Source organism: Peromyscus eremicus, chromosome 1 (assembly GCF_949786415.1).
Source record: "Peromyscus eremicus chromosome 1, PerEre_H2_v1, whole genome shotgun sequence".
In the NCBI taxonomy this organism is placed as follows: domain Eukaryota; kingdom Metazoa; phylum Chordata; class Mammalia; order Rodentia; family Cricetidae; genus Peromyscus; species Peromyscus eremicus.
The window spans coordinates 194,434,415-194,450,566 of NC_081416.1; the positions used below are offsets into that span (position 1 = coordinate 194,434,415).

General features: G+C 42.5%; 1 protein-coding gene across 1 annotated transcript; it reads right to left on the reverse strand.

The window, feature by feature from the left end:
* Positions 1 to 14,001: 14,001 nt before the first annotated feature.
* Positions 14,002 to 14,949, reverse strand: LOC131902715 (vomeronasal type-1 receptor 4-like). The gene has a single exon (XM_059253716.1). It carries the CDS (start codon positions 14,947 to 14,949, stop codon positions 14,002 to 14,004), a length of 948 nt encoding a protein of 315 aa, XP_059109699.1.
* Positions 14,950 to 16,152: the final 1,203 nt, after the last annotated feature.

The following is a 16,152-nucleotide window of genomic DNA, read 5'->3' on the forward strand; positions in this document are numbered from 1 at the left end:
TTCACAATTAATCGGTTGCTAGGACAGCTGATGACTCATCCTCCCTCTTCTGAACCACTTCACAACCATAGCAGTTTCCAGACATTTGAGCATGCCAAAGCCTCTCAGTGATTAGTTTGAGAATGGGTTTTTGACTAATGGAGTCTTCTCAAGTGGAGACAGAACTTCTAGGAAAGATTATCTTACTCTTAAAATGTTCCAACATGAAATGATTCTAGGCCTGCTCACCACCAGTGTGGATATGAAGCCCATCCTAAGGAGGAGCAGAGAACTGGGAGATGAAGAACATCTATTGCCAAAGAGATGACTCAGTGGGTTAAAATTAAAAAGAAATAAATAAAAATTTAAAAAGGTTGCCTGGCAAACCTGATGATATGAATTCAATCCCCAAAACCCACAGTGGAAGGAGAGAACTGGTTCCCAAAAGTTGTTCTCTCTCCTCCACATGCATACATTCACAAACAGAAAGACAGAGACAGAGAGAATAAATCAGAAATATCTAGATTCTTGCTGGACTCTAGACCCGGGTCCTAGGGCTTGTTCTAGTGTGGTGCTTCTGAAGTGAAGGATGTTAATGATGAAGAGTGGCTTGACTTTGGGGTTCTGTGTGCACAACTCATACAAGGGACCTAAGTCAATAGTAGGCTACAAAACGCAACTGAAGGTGGATTTTGCTCAGACTTCCATGTAAACATGAAAAGGGAAGCTTGTTGAGGCACAGAGTTAGATTTGGTAGGTCAAGGAGGGTCAAGAACTTTGAGAAAGATGATTCTGTTATTGATGGATCACAAGGCACACTTAGAGTAGCAATAAAAGAATTTTAAGGTAAAAGACAACTCAATGGTTCAGACAAGGCATCAAAGGTTCTAACTGTACCCGAATGTGGGAGTTCCAGTGCCAGGTTTCTCCTCTTTTGTCCTGCCATTTGTGTGATAGAACACATGCACACATACACACACACACACACACACACACACACACACACACACACACGGCCCTTTCATGGCCAAGAAAGATACATGTTTGAAGTCCTAGTATCAGATGCTCATATTTAGATCCCAGAAGACCTTTGTGTTCTCATCCATAAGTCGTAAGTATCAGTTGTCTATGGCTACACTGGTGCTGTGTGCTGTGGGATGGTCTGTATGTCAAATGTGTTGCTGATTAGTCAATAAATAAATCACTGATTGGCCAGTGGCCAGGCAGGAAATATAGGCGGGACTAACAGAGAGGAGAATTGAGAGAACAGGAAGCTGGGTGAGAGAGACACTGCCAGCCACCGCCATGACAAGCTGTATGTGAAGATCCCAGTAAGCCACGAGCCATGTGGCAAGGTATAGATTTATGGAAATGGATTAATTTAAGCTGTAAGAACAGTTACCAAGAAGCCTGCCATGGCCATACAGTTTGTAACCAATATAAGTCTCTGTGTTTACTTGGTCGGGTCTGAGCGCCAAGGGTCTGGCAGGTGACAGAGATTTGTCCTGACTGTGGGCCAGTCAGGAAAACTGAAGCTACAAATGGCGCCCAATGTGTTGGCAAGAGTTTCCACCTAAAACCTGAGTAAAAAGATTCTAAAACGGAGCTAAAAACAGCTCCTAGTTGTCTCTTTCAAGCTAGCGGCAGCCTGCGTGTTTGAGCTACTATGGCGGGTTCCTGGCGTGCATGCTCGACCTGCAGTATGGCAGGAATGAGGCCTCTGCAAGTGGCATTTTAAGCTGTGTGGTGGATTTAGCCTTTGCTAGTACAAAACAAAAAAAAAAAAAAAAAAAAAGAAGTTTCTGGGCTACACGTTGCTTTGATAGAAGCATAGACCCACTATTTCTGAGAGTTGATGGCTCCCAGAGCTGGCAGAAAACATACTACCGCCATGTTGGGAAGCTGAAGTGGGCGGAACCAGCAGCCACAGCGCCAGCGCCATTTTAGGCTTAGAAGGCTGCAGTTTAAAGCAACAGGTTCAAGCTAATATAAAAAAAATAAGCCACGTAAAGATGGCTACCACACAGAGAATCTGGATTATGTTCTCTTTGATATTCGTAACTGAAGAAAAACATTTGATTACAAAAGCTGTTGAGTTATGCCAAAATGTATATTTTAAAGGTACCTTGACTTCAAAATTTGGATGTAAGGATATGTTGCTTTGGAAAGGAGACTCTGCTTTTGTTTCCACAGAAAGCCAGAGGCTATGGATTTGTTCCAAATTAAGATACATCAGGTTTGACCAGCCAAGACCACCTGAAAGGTCTCTGATGACACCATCGCCCAGATGATCCAACATCCAAAACCATTTCAAGGCAACTGGCTCAGACGATACACCCTCATGGACTACTCCATAATCCTAAAATATTCTTTGTGTCCCCATAAGATACAGCGCCCCCCTCCAGCAGGAAGTAGTAAGAGAAGCTATGCCCAAATTCCCAAATATACCAAGCTGACTTTGGAGATGTGTAAAGGTTAAAACCTTCCTTTTTAAGAAAAGAAAAGGGGAAGTGCTGTGGGATGGTCTGTATGTCAAATGTGTTGCTGATTGGTCAATAAATAAATCACTGATTGGCCAGTGGCCAGGCAGGAAGTATAGGCGGGACTAACAGAGAGGAGAATTGAGAGAACAGGAAGCTGGGTGAGAGAGACACTGCCAGCCACTGCCATGACAAGCTGCATGTGAAGATCCCGGTAAGCCACGAGCCATGTGGCAAGGTATAGATTTATGGAAATGGATTAATTTAAGCTGTAAGAACAGTTAGCAAGAAGCCTGCCACGGCCATACAGTTTGTAACCAATATAAGTCTCTGTGTTTACTTGGTTGGGTCTGAGCGGCTGTGGGTCTGGCAGGTGAGAGAGATTTGTCCTGAGGTGGGCCAGGCAGGAAAACTCTAGCTACAGCTGTGCTAACAACCAAAACAAATCCTAGGTATACAACAATACGCATTTATTGCTGATGTGTCTTGTATCACCCAAGAGGATTGTCTATACCCTGGCTTCCCACAATCCACAAAACAGTATTGCTATGGGAGCACATTTGAAATGGGGGCGGGGGGTGCCTTGGGGGTTAGCAGCACTAACTGCTCTTGCAGAGGACCTAAGTACAGTCCCCATTACCACATGGGGTGGCTCACAACCATCTATAACTCTAGCTCCAGGAGATCTGATGCCCTCTTCTGGCCTTCATGGACACACACACACACACGGACACACACACACACACACACACACACACACACACACATACACACACACGAGGCAGAGAGAAATTAAATTTTGAAAACAGAAATAGAGTAGAAGTGATTTAGTGAAATGGGTATGGTTTTTCTCATAAGGAACTTCACCTTGAAAGAATGAAGTATATTTTTGGCCTAAGGACAGTATGTATAAAAAGATTTTGCCCTTAGGGAAGGCAGAAAGAAAAGTCAAGATTAGTTACCCTCCTAGTTTTTGCCAACATGACAAATCTAACTGTATCTGAGAAGAGAGAATCTCAGCTAAGAAATTGCCTCTGTACTGGTTAGGTTTTGATTTGATTTGTCAGTTTGACAGAAGCTAGAGTCAAATGGGAAGAAGAACCTCAGTTGAGACTATGCTTCTATCAGATTGTGTGGGGTTAAGTCTGGGGGGCATTTTCTTGATTGCTAATTGATAGACAAAGGCCCAGTCTTCTGTAGGTGGTGCCACCCCTCGGTAGATGGTCCTGGGTGGTAAAAGGAAACAAGCTGAGCAAGCAAGCCATGGGGAGCAAACCAGTAAGCAACAGTGTTCCTCCATGGCTTCTGCTTCAGTTCCTGTCTCCAGGTTCCTGCTTTGAGTTCCTGTCTTGGCCTCCCTCGATGGACTGTAACCTGGGATGTGTAAACCAAATAAACCCTTTCCTTCCCAATTTGCTTTTGGTCGTGGTGTTTTGTTACAGCCACAGAAAGCAAACTAAGATCTCCTCCATCAGGTTGCCTTGTGGACATGTCTGTGAATCATTTTTCTTAGTTACTAACTGATGTAGAAGGGCCCAGCTCACTGTAGGTGGTGTCATCTTTAGGCGAGTGGGCCTAAGTTGTTTAAGAAAGGTGACTAAGCCTGGCATGGTGGCACATGCCTTTAATCCCACTACTTGGGAGGCAGAGACAGGCAGCTCTGAGTCTACAGATTGAGTTCCAAGACAGCCAGAGCTACCCAGAGAAACCGTGTCTCAGAAAAGAAGAGAGAGGGAGAGAGAGAGAGAGAGAGAGAGAGAGAGAGAGAGAGAGAGAGAGAGAGAGAGAGAGAGAAAGGAAAAGGGAAAAAAAAGTACCAAACAAGCCAGTAAGCAGCACTATTGCACTGGCTTCCCTTGATGAAGAACCAGTTGCCAGAGCCAAATAAACCCCTTTCCTTCCTTCCCCAAGTTGTTTTTGGTCATAGTGTTTATCACAGCAACAAAACAAAGCCAACTAGGACTGTGACTCCTGGGGTATGATCCAGGTGCCCAACTGGTGAAGAAAATCAGTCCCTTTGGGCCAGTGCAAAACTCACCCCCTACTGAAGACCATCCCTGAGTAGTTTCCCTAAAATCACCTCACACCATACTCTGGCTTTCTCTGCCTCATTCCTCATAGACACATACCATCATCTGGTACTTACCAGTGAAAGTGTATTGCCTGGGCTTACATCCTTGGCTTCACATGTGTAGCTTTCAGTTGGTTAATCTCTTTATGTTACATGTTTTAAATTATTTGTTTGCTTACTAATTAACTGTGTGTATGTGTGTGTGTGTGTGTGCCTATGCCACAGCATATGTGTGGAGGACAGAGGATGGCTTGAGGGAGTAGGTTCTTGCTCCCATGATGTCAGGTTGAATGCAAATGCTCTCACCTGCTGTGCCATCTCACCGGCTGGCTTCTTTATGTTGCAGTTCAGGGATAGTAATAGTACTTACTTCATAGGGTTCTGTAGGGATAAATGAGTGTGTGTACAAAGATTCTAACATTGCCTGCAATTCTTTTTACTCGAAGTGTCCTATTCATCCATTAGCATACTATCAGTGACCTTTGACGTTATTATCAGTCTATGACCAACATTCCACCCTCTCAATAAGAAAAAAAAAATCTAATTAGTTCTCCATTGTATCCAGGATTTGTGGTGCAAAGTAAGCTGCGAGTTAGAAAGATGAAAAGGAAATGGCCGACCAGCTGGGAGGGCTGGCGCTGTAGCATTCCTGTGGCAACGATACTGCTTACTCTTTAGATCCCAGCTTTAGAAACCTTGTCCCCATCCAATTCACCCATTGGTCGTCTGCTGTGGAACGTAGGAAACTACAACTTCCATCAGGCTGAGCGTCGCCCCGCCTTCTGAGTGCATGCCCTTTGTGCTAAGCTAGGGCGCATGTGCAGTGTCCAAGCTTTGCTGCTAAACCGAAGTCTCTGGCTCAAGCGTCCGCTCTTAACTGGCAGGATTCGGAGGTTGTGGGCGCTTAGTCCAAGGGAAGGAGAGTAGAGGAATGGGGAAGGTCCTTTACTAGCCGCACAATAAGGGAGCCGCCATTGCTCTCAGGTTCAGAGAGCTACTACGCCCAGCTCCTGGTCTGGTCTGGTCTGGTCTTGATGCGTGATTTGCATGACAACGGGCGCGTCTCATTGTGATGGGGAAATCTAAAGGTTACTGTTACCATAGTGATCCTAGTGCAAAAGGAGATGAGGTGAGGTAAGATGTGGGGGTTAGAACTATCAGCCAATGAATTCAATGACCAAAGCGAGCTGGAATGAACATGAAGGAATGGAGTGTGGCAGAGGGATTGGCTTGAAACAAGAGAAACTGGACTAATAGTAGGGAAGTTGGGATGTTTAAAAGGAATGACAGTGTTGTGAATATGTCTGTAATAAGGAGATTGGAGGGGCCCTGAAGATATGGCTCAGTGGTTAAGAGCACTGTCTGCTCTTGCAGAAGACTAGGGTTCGGTTCCCAGCACGCACATAATGGCTCACAACCATTTGTAACTCCAGTCCCAGGGGATTCAATGCCCTCCGTTAACCTCTAAAGGCACCAGGCATGCATGTGGTGCACAGACATACACACGGGCAATACATGTGCACACATAAAATACATAATATAATTTTAATAAGGAGATGTGGGGAAGTCACTGGGACACCAGTATGTGAGGAGATGGGGGATGCTTGGGGGAAATTGAAAGTGCCCTAAGGGAAATTTCTAGTCATTGCGATGTTGTCTGTAGGATTCCTTATAGCTCAGACATTGACAGCCATGGAGAATACCATAGGTAGCTGGGAAGAACATGACTAGAGGCAGAATTTCAGGTCTCTGGGTGGTACAGAAATAGGCACTCTGGTCCCTGTGGGAATGACGAGGCCAACCGGACTGAATGAATGAGGGCACTTTGAGAAACAGGGACCCAATGCAAGATGATAGGCGTGAATATTACTGGGGAAACTGGGGTTCCCTTTTGTGGTTTAGTCTCATTAATAAAAGCATTTGAGAATAACAATTTTATTAGTTTTTGAAGGAATAAAAAGCACAAAACAGGACAGGCAATCTGTAACCTTTGGCCATTACTGGGACAAGGAATTAGGATAAAAGAGAAACCATGCCTTTTAGGTTAGGGTCCAAGAAAGCCATCATGTTCAGCAACGGAAGTCTGCAAGCATCCGCATGGCAGATAGGGGGCTTCAGAAAAAGACTGAAAATGTCCAGACTATCATGGAAAGAGGCAATTTATTAAAGGGGAAAACAGGGTGGTGCACACCTTTAATACCAGCACTCAGGAGACAGGAGCAAGTGGGTCACTATGAATTCAAGGCCAGCCTGGTGCACATCTTGAGTTCCAGGTCAGTCAGAGCTACATGGTGAGTCCCTGTCTCAAAAGAAAGAAAACAACAAAAAGTGGAAAACACTCCCAAGAATGGGAGTGGGCTAGTGAGCAGAAAGAGAAAAAAAAAAAACCAAATAGCTAGGTCACAGGGCATATGACCCTTTATATGACATTTACACTTGCATAGTACCCCCAACACACACACACACACACACACACACACACACACACACACACACACACACACACATTTGCATAGCCAGAATTCTCTGTTTCTTCGATGCCGCCCAGGTGAGGAAAATTTGTTGAATGATGCCCAGGTTGGGAAAGGCTTCCAGTGTTATGAGAATTCTATCATCAGTTCACTAGCCAATTGAAAGGAGCAGCTTGGTCCAGAGGGCGGAGTTAACTAACCTGAATAAAATGCAGTGGGGCGAGATGCGCGCTGTCTTGGAAGTTGGGCAAACTGACACCCGACCACAGAGCAAGTGACTGTGGCTCGGTTCAGGTTTCCCATCCCCTTTGGAATGAAGATGCAGCGGCATCAGAGGCAGCATAGCAACTGTTGTCCCGGTTTGAATTCTTCGTCCTATTTTGTAATTATTGTGCATGAATTTTGTCTGTGAATAAAAGGTAACACATTCTTCTGACGACTTCCTTCAAGTTTTCTACAGTGAACAATAAACTTTCCTAACAGCCATCTCTGAAGTTTCCAAAAAGATGATGGGGCCCCACAATGACGATTCTACCTGGATTGTAATAATGCCATTAAGCCATTCAACACTACCCAAAGATTGGCTTTGAACTACAAACTGCTCAGGGCAATTCCAAGGGGGTTAGCTGATATGGTCTACTCTCATGCATCACTCCAGTCAGAACTTCGGATAGCTCTACACTTTCCCATTACTCAGAGACTAGCAACAAATGCTGCAGCTAGTTCTCCTGAGACTTAACCATTATTTTGGTTTTTACAGGGTCCCATAAAGATACCATCGCCCCAGACAGCAGGAAGTAATTCTAAGAACACGATGCCCACTTTCCCAATAGGTGGGGTGAATAGGTTTTGGGTTTTCTCAGGGTTATGGATAATTGTCATCATGAAGAGGGTTTTGTTTTAAGTTGTTAGAGTAAGGGGTTGAACAAAAGAGATTAAGACTCAAAGATCTTATTTGAAATAGAGAAAGAGGGGATAGATATGATAGGATAAAAAGGTAGATTATTGAATCTACTCGCAAACTTAAAAAGCAATTATCAGTCTTAAAAAACTTACATGGTATAGCTTCTTAAATATTGATACAAATTCAAGGTTATTTTGGTTATACTGTATATATGTTGCTACTATTGTTTAAGGTATTTTTGTATATTGATACAAATTTAGGTTATTTTTGTTATACTGTATGTATGTGTCTACTCCTATCTAAGATTTTTGTATACTGTTACAAAATTGGAGATTATTGTCCTTATACTGTACATCTGTTTCTAATTTTGCTTAAGGTATTATCTACACAGCTCACACTTATACAGCTTGTTTATTTATATATTGTGAAGTTTTAGTCCTTAAAAGCAATATAGGATAATAAGGAATTACAGGTTATAGTCACCCATATTTATCAAACTTACAGTCATGTTAGTTAGGTTTTCTAGGTATACATAGATATGTTTCAAATAGATAGGTAATCTTTAAACATTTCAAAGATCTACAGAATATGGCATTTAAAATTTTTGTTGTTGTTTTGTTTTTTGTTTTTATTTTTTTCAAGACAGGGTTTCTTTCTGTAGCTTTGGAGACTTTCCTGGAACTTGCTCTGTAGACCAGGCTGGCCTAGAACTCATAGAGATTCACCTGTTTCTGTTTCCCAAGTGCTGGGATTAAAGGCGTGTGCTGCCACTGCCTGGCTAAAATATTTTAATAACTTAGAATTTGTTTCTTGACATGAGACACATCTGCTCTTGGTGGTACCAATGCACTTCTAAAGAGAATGATGAGTGCCAAAGACACTCCATATGGAGTTTGCTTTCTCTGTGGCACAAACTGGCCTATAGGGCAAGAAACTGCCCTTGCCTCAATTGCTGACAGTAAGTATGCTGTCCAATCTGAGCAAGCAGGACACAAAGAAAAGCGACTACAGAACTTTGCCAAGGCAGAGTTGGACAGTCCTTCAAAATTTCCTGCAACTGAAAAAGGTCTGTCAGAGATTCTAGGTCTGTAGACCAAAGATGGATGCCCTTGCATTGTAGAGGAACCTTGGGTGACTGTCCAGGCAGCCAGCTGTTTCTGTCATTTCTTACATTTTTGGAAATTGTTTACTTGCACTTCCTGCTTGCTAAGGTAATATCCTTTTCCTTTTCAGGTCTTTGATGGGGTTGAAGACTAGACAGTTACAGTTACGGTTCTCCCAAATCTTAGCTAAGATAAATTAGGTACAAAACTTAGGATTCTTCAGGAGAGGACAGCTATTGGAGTAATCTCTATAAATTCTTCAATTAATTATGGTCGGGACCTTTAGAATGTATTTCTTACTTAATAATTATTTTTGTTATATGTAGTTTAATTTTTGTTTATGTTATTACCTTTTCTTTCTTCTGGACAATACTTGATAATAGTTCTTATTGTATATAGTTTTTTGGTCTTAGGATTAGAATCTTCCCTTTTTGTTTGTTTGTTTTTTGAAACAGAGTTTCTCTGTGTAGCTTTGGAGCCTTTCCTGGAACTCACTCTGTAGCCCAGGCTGGCCTCAAACTCACAGAGATCCACCTGCCCCTGTCTCCTGAGTGCTGAGATTAAAGGTGTGCACCACCACTGCCTGGCAGAATCTTCCTTCTTAATTAGACCAAAAAAAAAGTGGGGGGGGGGTGTTATATGATTCTGTCATTAGTCCACTAGCCAATTGAAAGGAGCAACTTGGCCCAATGAGCCACTGAGCAAGTGGGTGTGGCTTGGTTCAGCTTCCCCATCCCCCACTGGAACAAAGAAGTGGTGGCATTGGCTGCAACAACTGACGTCCCAGTTTGGATTCTTCATCGTATCTTGTAAGCATTGTGCAGGGATTTTGCCTATTAATAAAAGGTAACGCATTTCCCTGACTTCCTTCTCTACTCCAGTCTTCCTCTACAAACAGGCCTGTGCTTGTTCTTTTTGTTGTATGAAGCCTCAACTGGATGGGCTTTCAGTCTCTCTAGCAACTGGGTTCTTATATTAATCTTGATATGGCTGTCCCCAGCCCCAGATTCCTGCACATTAACTAAATGTCCAAGTAAGAAAGAAGATAACCCACAACCAGACATGCAGAAAATGAGAGACCTTGGAACACTCAGGCTCAAAGGGGATGTCTCCATCAAATCCCTCCCCTTAGGGATCAGAGAACCTTGTGGGAGAAGAGACAGAAAGAGTGTAAGAGCCTGAAGGGATAGAGGAACACCAAGAAAACAAGACCTTCTATACAGCTCTGAGGGGAAAGGCTTCCCCAATGGAGTGTTGCAACTCTGAAGGGGAAAATTTCCCCAATGGTGGTATTGTGGTTCTGAAGGGGAGAGTTTCGCCAATGCAAGTGTTACAGGTCTGCAAGGAAAGGTGTCCTGGCAGTTGGGACCTAAGGAATACCACCAAGTCACACCACAGAACAAACCTCACACAAGAGATTTATTGGGAGAGACACAAGAGGGTGGCTCCCTCTGCTTGGGAAAGAAGCCGCAGGGAACTGAGGAGACAGGCTTATATGGGTTTCTTTGGGGAGGAATTTTCCATGGTGAAGATTTCTAGAGTGGGAATTGGTGGGATTTCAAGCCAAGCCCAGGGATTGGTGGGATTTTGAGCTCAAGGATTGGTGGGTTTTGATAGATTTTCAAACCTGGAAGTGGACTTGGACCTTTTATCCTACACCCTCTAAGTCAACATGATCAAAGCTCATATGCACTCACATATGACTGATGCAGCATGCATAGGGCCTGCTCAGTTCTGCATCAGATCCTTCACATATCTGTTATGACTTCCAGGTTAGTGTTTTTATGGTATTCCTGAGTGTGTGAACAGTGGGTTTCTATTTCTTATTTCCTCTCTTGGGCTCTTTTCCTTCTGTTTGTTATGTCCAATTCCAATGTGTTAGTTTTTGTTTTATCTCATTTTACTTTATTTTTTTTAACATTTATTTATTATGTATACAGTATTCTGCCTACATGCATGCTTGCAGGCCAGAAGAGGGCACCAGATCTCATTACGGATGGTTGTGAGCCACCATATGGTTGCTGGGAATTGAACTCAGGAACTCTGGAAGAACAGCCAGTGCTCTTAACCCCTGAGCCATCTCTCCAGCCCCCCATTTTACTTTGTTTTATTTCATTTTATTATTAGAAAACAACACAGTGAAGTAGTTCAATGCACATGAACCAGATCCCAGTTCTAGTTGTTATTTACTATGTGACCTTGGGCAAATAATTGACTCTTCCTGCCTGTAATGATGATTAGTTTTAATTTACAACATGACAATCTGGAGTCAGTGAGAGATTGTCTAGATCAGGCTGAACTATAAGCATGTCTGTAGGGGCTTTTCTTTATTGTTAACTGGTGTGGGAAGATATAGCCCCACTATGGGTGACACCATTCCCTAGAAAGGGATCTGGACTATATAAGTATAGTGAGAGTGATGAGCCAGGAGTAAGCATGTATGCATTCATTTCTCTCTGCTCTCCACTGTGGAGGTGATGTCTCTATCTGCTTCAAGGTCCAAATGCTGTGATTTCTTCCACAATAATGAGCTACACCCTGGAATTGAGAGCTAAAATAAAACCCATCTCCCTTACGTTGCTTCTTGTCAGATAATTTGTCACAATAACAGAAATGAACCTAAGACACTGTACTTCGGTCTCACTTGTAAAACAGAAATTTTGTAAAATTTGTAAAATGTTTTGGTTACAGTTTTATTGCTGTGATAACACCCCATGACCAACTTATAGAAGAAAGTGATTATTTGGGGCTTACTACCTCAAAGGGTTAAGAGACCATGACCATCATGTTAGAGAGCATAATAGCAGATAGGCAGGTATGGCACTGGATTTTTTCCTGAGAACTTCTTGATCAACAACTATGACACAGAAAGAGACACCTAACACAGAATGGTGTGGGCTTTGAAACCTAAAAGCACATGCATGTAGAGGCTCATGGTTGATGTCGGAAATCATCTTCCATCACTCTTCTACCATATCCACTGAGGAAAGGCCTTCCAATGAAACCTATAACTCACTGATATGGCTAGCCTCACTAGCTAGATTCCTCTGGGGATGCCCTGTCTCTACCTTCTGAGTGTGAAATAATAGGCAGGCTGCCATACCCACTCGGCATTTACACAGGCCGCCATACCCACTCGGCATTTACACAGGCCCTAGGGATGTGAACTTTGGGCCTTATTCTAGCCTGGCAAATGCTTTACCCACAGAACCATCTCCTCAACAAAGATGCACTTTTTCTTTGCCATAAATGTGGTATATAATCATCTTATTCTCATTTTTGCCACTTTGTTTAATTATTTATTTGCTGTCATTAATACAGTGCCAGAACATTCCTGGTATGTTTAACAAATTGATAAGTAAAAATTGCTCAGGGAAGAATGTAGCTGGAGTTTTTTCCAGTCCTGCCCAGCCTCATGGACCCCACAACCGCATATAAAATAATCACTTAGAAACATATTAATTAAACTGCTCAGTCATTAGCTCAGGTCTACTACTGTTTAGCTCTTACACTTAAACTCAGCCCATTTTTTTTTAATCTATATGTCACCATGTGTTCCGTGGCTTTACCTGCTGTCTTTACATGCTGCTCCCTGGATGACAGGCTGGCGTCTCCTCATTCAGCCTTCCACTTCCCAGAATTCTCCTCTCTCTTTGTCTTGCCTATACTTCCTGCCTGGCTACTGGCCAATCAGCTTTTTATTTATCAATCAATCATAACAACATATATTCACAGCACACAGGACATCCCACAGCAGAAGAATAATTTCACAGAAGAAGATCAACCATACATGTAATAGTAAACCTTCTACTCGATGTATTTTTCTTAGGATGATAGTCAGCTTTATTTCACATCACAATAATCCATGATTAGTATGAAGAATCTCAAACAAAAAGTGATGAGGAGGACTGAGATACCACCCTGCCCCAAATTGGTATTGTTGGGAAGTCAAGATGCTGGAAAGTTAGAGCCCATAAAATCCTTGGCAAACCTCATGAGAACAAAAAAAAAAAAAAAAAAAAAATGAAACAATGGCACCAAGCAGGGAAAACCAAAGCGGTTTGGCCAGTCACTTAGAATAAACAATGTGATTTCGAGCCATAAAATGATCCCAGGTTTCATTGCCCTTAAAATTTAGGATCATTATCTAATGGACACTCTCTGTAATTTTAAAAGAGTTCACATGTGAATATGAAGCTAATTATAATACTATTACATCTCAAATTTGTTCAGTATAAAAGTTAAGCACAATGTCATATGAAAATTGTTGATTCATTAATGTATGCTTGTTCCTATAAAGTCTTCAGAGTCTTGTAGCTAGAGTTTTCCTGCCTGGCCCACGGTCAGGGCAAATCTCTCTCACCTACCAGTCCCACAGCCTCTCAGACCCGACCAAGTAAACACAGAGACTTATATTGGTTACAAACTGTATGGCCATGGCAGGCTTCTTGCTAACTGTTCTTACAGCTTAAATTAATCCATTTCTATAAATCTATACCTTGCCACATGGCTCGTGGCTTACCGGCATCTTCACATGCTGTTTGCCATCATGGCGGCTGGCAGTGTCTCTCTGACTCAGCCTTCCACTTCCCAGCTTTATTCTTTTCCTTGTCCCCCCTACACTTCCTGCCTAGCCAATGGCCAATCAGTGTTTTATTTATTGACTAATTAGCAACACATTTTCCATACAGAACATCCCACAGCAGAGTCTCATATTTAAAACATAGCATACGTAAAAAAACAGGTGAGGTGGCTGCATGCCTGTAATCCCAGTAATTAGGAGCAATTGGAAGCAAGAGGAACAGGGGGCCAAGATCATCTGCAGTGCATAACGAGTTTGAGGCCAGCATGACCTATATAAGGCCCTGACTTTAAAAAATGCAGTACCTGTCAGTTCCTACCATCTGAATATTAGGTACCCAGGAATGCCATGATTATTTTGCACAGATATAGTAAAAATCCTCTAAGGCAGAGGAGAGTTTGGGGTATCAGATTAGCCATGACAGCCTCTTGTAGCAAAGGTACATTCAAAGTTTGAAAAGGAAGACATGAATTTGGAAATAATTTTCCTATTGTTCATCAGAACATAAGGGCAGACGATTGGGTAGCCTGAAGATAAAGCTCCACTAATCAGATCCAATACTGGGCTGCTCTTAGGTCTGTGAAGTGAATAGAAGGTGACAAAGGTGTTTGAGAGATAGAAAAACACGAAGAAACCCACAAGCAGAAGGATGCTGTGTGTGGCTTTCTTTTCAGAAGAGGCCTGGGAAGAGACACTGGAACTGTGGACATGCCTTGTTCTCCTATTGTGTCTGAACAGGAGGGTCACCATGTAGAGGCTGGTCCACATCATAAGAAACACAAACAGGATGTCTCTAATCATTAATGCAGTTACAAGTGACATGGTGGTGTGACGGCGAACCTGGTTGCTTCGGCAGTATATCTGGGAATATCTAGAACCCAAAACAGTGAAGTTGATTTCGCCTTTTACATTTTCAAACATGGGGATATAGAGAAATGTATTGATGATCCAGATGAAGAGGAGTGAGGGAAAAATACAGGACTCAAGCTTGGATTTAAGCCATGCCCACTTGGAGTGATTAGAATTGACAGTAATGGCTTGAAATGCACTCAGGAGAGAAGTAGTACAGATGGAAAGGCCCCTGGTAACACTGTATGCATACAAAACTGCCTTACATCCAACATCATGGAAAAGGAGCTTGACTGCAAAGGATGCCATGACATCTGGTATCAGCCTGAACACAATGCTCAAAACATTGACAAGTGTCAGATGTGTGAAAATCATATCTATAGGCTTCTTCAGATGAGGCTGAATTAAGAAGGTGTACATGTATAGGACAAAGAGCAGTGAGTTTCCTATGAATCCAATGAAAACTTCTGACAGGAGGAAGAATCCAGAAATTAGGTCTCTTGGGAACATTATCTTAAGGAAGTCTTCAGTGTTCTGACTGGATAAGGCAGACCAACCAAGTGTAAATGCATGATGTTGGGAGGTTAAAATTAATGGACTAGGTGGATGAATACAGTGATTGATAGATAAGCACAAGAACACCAGATAAACTCAGAGGTGACCCTTCCAGGAACTGGCTTCAATTACTTCTGAGAGCCTGAGAGTGGAAAAGTCAGGGTTAAGGAACTCATAAGGAACCTCATGACACTTTAGTATATGAACCAAGATACATTTGAATCATATGAAAGACAGATGGACATTGTAAAGAACTAAAAAGCTGAACATTAAGAAAACAAATAACCCAATTTTTAAAGAAGATATAGGATTAAATGTAGAATTCTCAAAGATGGAAGACAAATGGCTGAGAAACACTTTTTAAAAATGTCCAGCATCATTAGTCATCAGGGAAACGCAAATTAAAACTACTTTGAGATTTCAGCTTAGCCCAGTCAGGATGATCAAGATGAATAAAACAAATGATGGCACATGCCAGGGAGGATGCAGGGAGAGGGTAGACATGGGAACTAGTAGAGCCGCTATAGAAGTCAGTGTGGCAGTTCCTCGGGGAGCTGGGAATTGATGTACCATAAAATCTAGCTATATCATTCTTGGGCATATACCCAAAGGACTCTAGTTGTACCACAGAGACACTTGCTCATCCATGTTCACTGTTGCTCTATTCATAATAGCCAGAAATTGGAAACAATCTAGATGTCTGTCAATTGATGAATGGGTAATAAAAATGTAACATCTATATGAATATCATTCAGCTGTTTAGAAAAATGGAATCATGACATTTGGTGGTGAATCGATTGAGGTAGAAACAGCCATCCTGAGTGAAGTAACCCTGTTCCAGAAAGATAAACACTGGCCTGGCAATGGTAGCACATGTTTAATCCCAGCACTCAGGAGGCAGAGGCAGGCAGATCTCTGTGAGTTAAAGGACAGCCTGGTGTAGCTAGAGTTTTCCTGCCTGGCCCATAGTCAGGACAAATCTCTGTCACCCACCAGTCCCACAGCTGGGCTCAGACCCAACCAAGTAAACACAGAGACTTATATTGCTTACAAACTGTATGACCATGGCAGGCTTCTTTCTAACTGTTCTTATATCTTAAATTAATCCATTTCTATAAATCTATACCTTGCCACATGGCTCATGGCTTACCGGCATCT

Bases quoted from the DNA above. Each gene is read 5' to 3' on its own strand.
- LOC131902715 (XM_059253716.1), bottom strand. From the start codon at position 14,949: ATGTTCCCAAGAGACCTAATTTCTGGATTCTTCCTCCTGTCAGAAGTT.